Source organism: Ostrea edulis, chromosome 7 (assembly GCF_947568905.1).
Source record: "Ostrea edulis chromosome 7, xbOstEdul1.1, whole genome shotgun sequence".
Lineage (NCBI taxonomy): Eukaryota > Metazoa > Mollusca > Bivalvia > Ostreida > Ostreidae > Ostrea > Ostrea edulis.
This window is the reverse complement of record NC_079170.1, coordinates 21782388-21792214: the sequence shown is the minus strand read 5'-3', so window position 1 is coordinate 21792214 and position 9827 is coordinate 21782388. Positions and strand designations below refer to the sequence as shown.

Here is a 9827-nt window from a genome sequence, read left to right as displayed (position 1 = left end):
GGGATTTTACATGGGATATGTTATGTTGAAAATTGTCTTCAAAATGTTCAACCAAACATTTGAATGTTTGTTCGATAATGTCCAAAGTAGAATAAGACATTATACATTTATGCTTAGTTTATAAGTAATATAGAATATATAAGAATGACTCCTTTTAAAGCTAGATAGATTACTATATATAGTAATGTACTGTAGGACCTCTGCTTCATTGATTAGCTATTTGCCACAGCATAATTCATTTCATAAATCACAATTTGATGTTGGAAGTTGACCAAAATGCCTTCTTCTCACTGTCATGTATTATGATATAATAAAGATTTAGAAAATGTATTTTTTATGCATCATCATTCCTCCTTGATACACAAAACAAACTATATTCAAATCTTTATTTTATTGAATAACATTGATCATTAAATCATAACAATTTATCAGTATCAGAAATTTGACATTTCAAAAAATTGTTACGCATTATTAACCGCTATTTTTTTTTTTTTTTTAAATATTTGTTGTTGTTTTTTTTGTTTTTTTTTTGTTGTTTTTTTTTCTGTTTTTTTTTTTTTGTTTTTAGTTTTTTTTTTTTGTTTTACAAATAATCAGACGATTAACAAAGTGCAAGATTGTCAAGAACAGTTCACATTGTTGAAATTAAACTGTAAGATACCAATGTAAACATGTGGGGGAAAAAATATTTCAATATCTGGATTCCCGTGGGGATCCAGGTTAGAATAAGTCCTCAGTATCCCTTGCTTGTCGTAAGAGGCGACTAAATGGGGCAGTCCTTCGATCGGATGAGACCACAAAAAACAAGGTCCCGTTCCACAACAGGTGTGGCACGATATATGAATAAACAAAAACGTCAGATAATATATACAAAGTACATAACACTAAATTTAGAAAGGTACAGTTGTATATACTCTGCAAGTTACATGTTTATTGTTTTGGCTTAATAATCAATGTTTTCTAGGGAGTAATCAACTCCTAATTGTCCAATGGGCTGAAGCGGGAAGTGATAATGGGTGACGTAATTCTTCTCAAACGAGGACGAGTTGATTAAAGATGGTAATCAGTGCAAGAATTAACTCCTACCCGGAAATATTCCTCATCAAGCACTGTGAATAAAACATGGAGTAAAATAGACAAAAGAAAGTAACCCCCCCCCCAAAAAAAAATTAAAAATGTTACGGCCATTTCGTTAATTAGTGCTCTCTCTGGAGTTGTAATGTGATGTCATCATTTTTGGGGCACAGTGTAAAGCCCGTAATTCTATTATGGCAGGACGCGGCAAGTGGCATACCTGCATTACCAGTTTTCCAGTCAAATTTTACTAGTTAACTTACCAGTCAGGTTTGTACTGATAATTATGTTCACTAGAGGAAACTTCTGAATTGGTGAGTGTATTATTGTTTTTATTTAGGTATAAACTGTGCATTTATGTATCTCGGTAAATTTTGCATACTTAGTAATTTCAGTATAAAGTAATTGCTTTTAGTATTTGTGCAATTATATTCAAGTTCATTATTTATAATGCAATTAGGAAGTCAGGTAATATTATTGACATGTATGTGATATCGATGGATACGTGCACATTTATCATATACGGGAGATAACTCCATTTTCATCATGTTTTTCATTCTTGATCTGTAATAATCTAGAGTTATGCCTCTTTTGTTTACATTATGTCGGCAATTTTTCTTATCTATACTGCAGTGTCTGTTATTTTCTAGTACATGTAATACATTATAATTGATTTGCTAGGATGTGTTATCATGTGTGATTTAATCTAAAATATCTTGTATTTATTGTATATTTTCTTTGTATTTTTTGTAGTAAATCGTCGTTAAACGCATTTACAAGTTGTTTCCTACTTCATTTCATACTTGGCCAGTACAAAATAAATGGATCAACTCATTAAACAAAGGACTGACAGCCTAGAAAGTCAAATAATCATGATACACATCAAATAATCATAATACACATCAAATAATTATAATACACATCTACAAACTTAAAATCAGTCTAATATGTGCAAGCATGGTGAAAAAGTCTGCAAATCTATTAATTACATAAAAATATCAAATTCTTGAGCCCTTAATTTTGCCGAAAATATAATATATGTCAATTAGAAAAAAACCCACTTCATATAAAACTCACAGTCAATATGCATCTGCACACCATAATCTACAAATAGCATACCGAATATCATTTACACATCATGCAGTAAAATCATGCATGGAAAATATTCTGTTTGTGTTTTGTGGAGAATGCACTATCTCAAAATCACATTCTGACGCCGATACCTTCTACACCGCAGTCTCCATCACCATTGAAGATTGCCGTACTAGTTTTAACTTGCACCAGCGGGCGTAGTGACTGGAATCATTGGAGAAGAAGACAAAGCATTTCTCTTCCATTCGTTGTTCTGCCCGGTGAACTACAACTTCCGGGTCGTAAACATCATAATTCGGGGGTTCGTAATGAAGAACACTGACACTGCCCTTGAAATAAATTTTCAATTCCTCTCTGATAATTTCTCTATGAGAGAAGGGGCCACGAAAACAATAATGAGCTATTTCACAGAGCACAAACTTACTCTCTTTCTTGACAATCCTCAGAACTACAGCATCGTGCCAGAGATTCCAATAAGAATATCTGATGACATCACCTACATTTACGTCATCATGACGCAATATCGGTGTAACTTTTGCACCGAGGAGCTTCTTGTTGACTTCATAACATTTCTTGCATATGATATTATTTTCGAATTCCTTCTCATTTCGAAGCTTTTCATCACTGATTCCTCGAAATCCACGTCGAACGAAAATTGATGCAATCATTACAAATTTTCTGACCTGAATACTGAATCTTTTTCCTGTGACACAGAAGGTTGCGAAATGCTCACAATTATTCCCTAGTAAATGATAATCAAAATTCTTCCTATTTGGGTCAGCTTCATTGATAAACTTCTTTGCACGACATACGATTTCTTGCTTGGAAAATCTTGGTTTTCTGTACACAACTACTCGTATTTGATCTGTTATAAAGTTAAACGTCTTGATGGTACGTTGAACGTTTGCTTTCCCCCCGAAAAAAATACTTGCAGTTGCTCCGGAAATGGAGTTGGTTGCTTCCACTATCTCAATTTCATTACCGCCTTTCCTTTTCGAAACGACAATTCCATGATGATCATATACTGCTCCAGCAAACACAATGTGGTCGCCCTCCTCTATTTCCTCACCCGAGATTACTGGAATTGCCTTAACACACTCTATGCACCCTCCATGTTCCGATATGTCATCTGAGCTTTCTTCAATTGAATCAGCTTCTTTATATTCATCGGTTAGCTCCTTCCTCTCAGCTGCAGATAGGTTCCTGGTCTGTTTTATCTCAGGTACGTCTTGAACGTTTGCATGGCCTTGACCAGAATTAGAAGGGACGAAATATTCTGCATATCTTTCTTCCTCAGTTACTGTTCCGGCGGGTTCAGGTTGGAATTTGAAAGATTGCGCACGTTTCAGAGAACGAATAGAATGAATAGAAGGAGGCCTTTGTAAGGTGGCAGGGTCAAATGACATGCTCCTGTACAAGGTTTGTCTCCTACGGTCGTCTCCCTGTAACTAGAAGGCCCACAAAAGGGTCAAATATCAATCAAATAGTATATAAGTTGTTTGATGTATTGACTTTCTGACAAGCTATGATCCAATGACATTTCCCTTACTACCTGATATTCAATCCTCAATTCAATACCATATTAAAGAAATGACTACTGGTAATAAACATCCCTGGAATGGATTCATAGATCGTTATCAACAATATAGGAATGAAAAAATCGTTTTCGCAAGGAGTAGCAAATCACCCCCAGCTAGCACAGAATAGCAAACCAATCCTAGCTAGCACAAAATATTAAACACCACAGAATAGCACATCAATCTCAGCTTATACAAAATACTAAACATCAAAGAATAACAAATCAATCCTAGCTAACACAAAATACTAAACATCACAGAATTGCAAATCTATCAGCTAACACAAAATACTAAACATCACAGAATAACCAATCAATCATAGCTAACACAAAATACTAAACCTCACAGTATAGCAAATTAACCACACCTAACACAAATTACTAAACATCAGGGAATAGCAAATCAATCAAAGCTAACACAAAATGATAAACATCACAGAATAACAAATCAATCCTAGTTAACACAAGTACTAAATGTCACAACATAGCACATCAATCCTAGCTAACACAAATACTAAACATCACAGAATAGCAAATCAAAAACAGCTAACAAAATATACTAAACATCATCCTAGCTAACACAAAATTACTAAACATCACAGAATAACAAATCAATTCTAGCTAACACAAAATACTAAACATCACAGAATAGCAAATTAACTATAGCTAACACAAAATTACTAAACATCACACAATAACAAATCAATTCTAGCTAACACAAAATACTAAACATCACAGAATAGCAAATTAACTATAGCTAACACAAAATATTAAACATCACAGAATAGCAAATTAACTATAGCTAACACAAAATTCTAAACACTAAATACAAAATACTAAAGATCACAGAATAGCAAATCAACCACATATAACACAAAATGCTCAACATCAAACAATAGCAAATCAATCCTAGCTAACACAAAATACTAAACACCACACAATAGCACATCAACAACAGCTAACACAATATGCTAAACATCAAACAATAGCAAATCAACCACAAATAACACAAAATACTAAACAGCACAGCACAGCCAATCAATCACAGCTATACTAACACAAAATACTAAACATCACAGAATAGCGAATCAATCACAGCTATACTAACACAAAATACTAAACATCACAGAATAGGAAATCAATCACAGCTAACACAAAATACTAAACACCACAGAATAGGAAATCAATCACAGCTAACACAAAATACTAAACATCACAGAATAGGAAATCAATCACAGCTAACACAAAATACTAAACACCACAGAATAGCAAATCAACCACAGCTAACACAGAATACTAAACACCACAAAATATTATTACAGCATGACTAACAACCGAAAAACATAAAGTGGCGGAAATACCAGGAGGGTTGAATATGGATATAAATACATTATGTAACACTAAGTATCAAGAGTAATTTCCTGTTTTATATTGTTTTGCGTTTTAATCTTCTTCTTTTTTTTTGTTTGAGTAAAGAGAAAACACAAAAACCAACAAGTGAATTCCCTTTCTGTTATACAATTCATTCATTCCAATTTTTAATTCCTAATCACCGAGATTTATAACAAGACACGTTTATGACAATTACAAAATGAAACAAACAAAAGAAAAATCCACACGGTAAGATTACGCTCTTCATTAAAGAGAAAGACAACATGGCCAGTGATTAATGACAATGTCTACTACCAGCATAACTGGCAAACTTTACTGAAAAATGCATCAACACACAAATGCTAACAAACAGATAACGTCAATTTCTTGGCATTGAAGTATAAACTGCATACCAGCCAAAAAATATACAGTAAACACAGGCCTTTGTCATTCCGGATACAGTGAAACAGCACAACGAACACGTTCACACGACATCAATTAGCTTATTTCTATGGGACAAACAACAACTAGGCCATATAAGACACATTCTTATTGAACATCACTCTTTTTCTTCTTTTTTTTTCTTTTGGACTTTCGTTTTATGAATTATTATTTCAATTAGAACCGACCAATATCGACATCCAGATTAACGTACAACACTCAATCATCGAATTCGAACTCGGAAGTGATATGAAAACAGCTGAAGCCACTTTATATATTTTTATTTTTATTAATTTTTTTACAAAAAAGACTTACAAATATGTAGATTTGTCATTACTTACACTTATTTTGTCATCTTGATCCATGAATCTTAGTTGTTGTTCATATTAATATTGTACAAAATCCTGTCTCTGGTCTCCCGAATTTTAGAAAACGAAAGTACATATTAAGTATTAATGTTTATTTTTAGTCGCGGAGAGTCCATTCTGTGAGAGAAAAAACTGATCGAGGGCCGTAGGCCCGAAATTAGTTCTTTCTCTTACAGAATGGACAGTTTGAGGCCTTTCTCCTACTTAAAACATGATTTTCTTTTTGTGGGGTGGAATCAGTTAAACAAAATGTATAGAACTTGCATTGTATTCAGAATGAATTGTTCCAGGTAGCATACATGCAATAGTAAGTTCATTGTTTACAGAATACACAGTTACAGGTAAGTTAAGGGCGCTCGGCATTTTGTTAATGGCTATTGTGTTACATTATGCTACATAACAAAAGCCTTTGTCTATGGACACTTACAGGTGGGATTTGGTAAATATTTATACGTGTATGTGATGTTTCTGAATCAATTGAAAGTTCCCCTATGTAAGATAAGCATGTCCTCCTCTGATGGAGAAAGTGATTTTTTTAACTCAGTTAAAATTCAAGGAAACTGAAGATACGCAAAATACTGATGTTAGAAACGAAAAATAGTAAAACACAAAATAAGGCAAACTTCGACCTGAAGGTGATCTCATTCTCGGACATTTCTGATGAGAAATTTAAAATGCTGGCCAGGATATTGAAAATATTGAGCGCTTTCTTAAACCGCTGTTCAAATCGAGAGGAATTAGACGAGTTACTGAAGAAAGGACTATCAAAGAAAAGTTAAGGAAAGGTGAGGTGGGCTATATCATTGTTTGAAACTAGGCAGCAAAACAGGAAAAACATCTTGGGACAGAATTCATTTGGATTTACATCAAAAGAAGATATTTTGAAAATGAGTGATGAGTGAGACATCAGCAAGATTATGGTATTCATGGGACTGTTAAAAGTAGTGACAAACAAAATACAGATGAAGAGAAACAAGTGAAAGTACCAGGGACTGGAAATACCACTAGTGAAATTAAAATCAAATCTGGCAATGTTTCCTTCGAGTTCAAGTTTTGAAGACACGTAAATTAAATGTTGCATTTAATGTATTTGTTGTTTTTCCACTTTGGGTACATTCCAATCTTTACCTGGCACTGTCCATTCTGTTTATTGTTACTGTCCTTTCTGTTTGTTGTAATTGTCCATTCTTAAAAGAATGGACAGTTATTAAAATAGAACAGAGACTTACAGGTAACTTAATGGTCCGTTTATGGAGTTAGCACAACAATAACCTATAGAATGGACAATTCAAACAAAAGGTTTACGTCACAATCATGTTTTAAGGTATTCCATGTATAATGAAAGGATAATAAACAATTTTGAAGGATTTAAATCAACATAAATGTTTATTGTTTAATAATGATGAAAGTGAAGCAGATGAAATTCATATGACTGGTAAATGATTAGAAGCTGACCTTTTTGCACTTAAGCCTTTTTGGAAGAGTTGTCTGCCATTTGTAAAAATAAGAAAAATCTAATTTTCTAAAATTGTGTGTGGTCAAAGATTAATTTTATTTCATATTTTCATTAAGAGAAAGTGTATGTAACTTTCTACCAAGAGATTTGTATGGAAATATAATTTCTTTTTAAAATATTGTAATAAAACATGCTTTCCCCATATACTTCAATGTTAAATTCTAGGTGAAATAAATCAAGCAGTAAACAAAATTTTGAAAATTCCTATGGTGGATTATTTTTATTTGATGAACCCTTCAAAATGATACCATGGTTACAAAAATTCCACCATCCATTTATTAGATATGAAATATGGTCATTATACATTGAATACCTTAAGTCTATATAATGTGATGACATTATCAGTGTATGAGAACGAAGTAAGTGTTAAGGCTGAATTTTAACCGTGCAGTCACTTTAGAAGAGCCACGATTGACGTGCATACCAAAACCTGAATCCATTTATTAGGTAGATCAACCCTTTCATCAATACCATTCTCTCCTTACATATTTTGCTATTTTCCAGTACAGATTCTGTAGAGATCATCCAGTCGTTCCGCGGAGGAGGATTCCAAAGGTTCGGTCCGATTTATCGCCTACGAAAGTCTAAGTGAGGTCAAATTAGGAATGACCGAGGGCAGGTATATTTAAGAAATAATGTCTTGCTGAATAACCTCCAAGGTGAAGAAATGTTGTTTGAAGGATAGAAGTCGAGGTGTTAGCCGAGTCGAAGTGTTAGCCGAGTTGAAATGTTAGCCGAGTTGAGATGTTAGCCGAGGCTTTTATATTTCAAATAACATTTCGACACCGATGAGGTTATTCTGTAACATCCACGAAAATAAGAAGATGGTTTCTATTTTGCAATGTTATGTAAACACCCAATAGGAGATTCGATTTTAGTCAACAATGGCGTGTGTCTAATCTAATTCAAAGCAATACACAAAACGGCGTGAAATCGACATGCGCAGGATGGATTTTACATTTCGAAGTGTATTCTTATGTGCAAGGCAGATGTGCATCAATTTTCTCATAATCAGTTATTACGTATGAAGGTATATCACAGAATAATGATCGCGGCATTCCTTTGATCTTTTCGATAACCGTGGTAGAATTTCCTATATTCCATGCGTGACCTTTTCATTACATAATTTTCAAATTATGCATTTCTATTTCTGGAGGCACATATTCGTGTACCATTGTAGATGAATGATTTCCGTCCATTATTATTTGTAAACAGGCATGACGTCAGAAATGAGTTAAAGTAGTCCCCGTGAATTAACAGTGCAGGCATTTCTGATTTACTAAAACCTCAGGTACCTTCTATAGAATCTGTAAGGGAAAATATCAAAATATTTGATAAAAGAATTAAACTGATGAACAGGGGTTGATTTATTTGATAAATGAATTTAAGGTTTGTCGTGCAAGTCAATTTTGGTTCTTGTAAAATGACTGCACTATGGTTAAAACACAGTCTTAACAGTTTTTCCATTCTTATACACTGACGAATATTTGGATTTCTAATGTTTTACCTTCGATATCTTTACCAATGGAACATCGTCGGAAACCGACCGACCATGGGTTTCCGACGCTGCCAATGGGAATGATAGCCACTTCATGGATGTAAACAACGTGCGTATGAATCTTGATGAATATAGTACGACTATTTTAACGGCTTGGAAGAATCCGACAGAAATGAAAGTAAAGTGTAAATATGAAAGATATATTTCATTTTTTAAAATTCATTAGGTTATGAACAGCATACTTTTCATGAAGCGCTATCTTAAATGTATTCTTATTTTCTTGACAGAAAGTCGTAATAACGACTTTTTATCTACTTATGCAAAAAAAAAAAATGCCATGCCCTTGATTTGACCCCACAAGGCTTTCATAATTACATAACTGACAAACATAACTAAATGACAAAATACATGTACTGGGAACGTTTGTAACTAAATGTTAAAATACTGGGAACGTTTGTAACTAAATAATAAAATACTGGGAACGTTTGTAACTAAATAATAAAATACTGGGAACGTTTGTAACTAAATATCAAAATACTGGGAACGTTTGTAACTAAATGTCAAAATACTGGGAACGTTTGTAACTAAATGTCAAAATACTGGGAACGTTTGTAACTAAATGATAAAATACTGGGAACATTTGTAACTAAATAATAAAATACTGGGAACGTTTGTAACTAAATGATAAAATACTGGGAACATTTGTAACTAAATAATAAGATACTGGGATCGTTTGTAACTAAATGTCAAAATACTGGGAACGTTTGTAACTAAATGATAAAATACTGGGAATGTTTGTAAATATCAAAATGATAAAATACTGGGAACGTTTGTAACTAAATGATAAAATTCTGGGAACGTTTGTAACTATTAAAATGATAAAATACTGGG

General features: G+C 33.3%; 1 protein-coding gene across 3 annotated transcripts; it reads right to left on the bottom strand.

The window, feature by feature from the left end:
* Positions 1–376: 376 nt before the first annotated feature.
* Positions 377–6052, bottom strand: LOC125655199 (uncharacterized). 3 transcript variants are annotated; one of them, XM_048885391.2, is made up of 2 exons: positions 5896–6052; positions 377–3614 (listed from the first exon to the last, which is right to left on the bottom strand). In XM_048885391.2, the coding sequence occupies exons 1-2, from the start codon at positions 5917–5919 to the stop codon at positions 2301–2303; spliced, it is 1338 nt and encodes a 445-aa protein (XP_048741348.2). In that variant the 5' UTR covers positions 5920–6052; the 3' UTR covers positions 377–2300. The 3 variants fall into 3 exon arrangements, with proteins under 3 accessions (XP_048741348.2, XP_048741351.2, XP_048741349.2); XM_048885394.2 differs by having other exon boundaries at positions 3716–6040; XM_048885392.2 differs by having other exon boundaries at positions 3719–6039.
* Positions 6053–9827: the final 3775 nt, after the last annotated feature.

Excerpts from the sequence above, each read along its gene's own strand:
- LOC125655199 (XM_048885391.2), bottom strand. The coding sequence starts at position 5,919 with ATGGATCAAGATGACAAAATAAGT. Across the intron at positions 3,615-5,895 it reads ATCAAGATGACAAAATAAGT|TTACAGGGAGACGACCGTAG; the intron begins GTAAGTAATGAC and ends TGGGCCTTCTAG.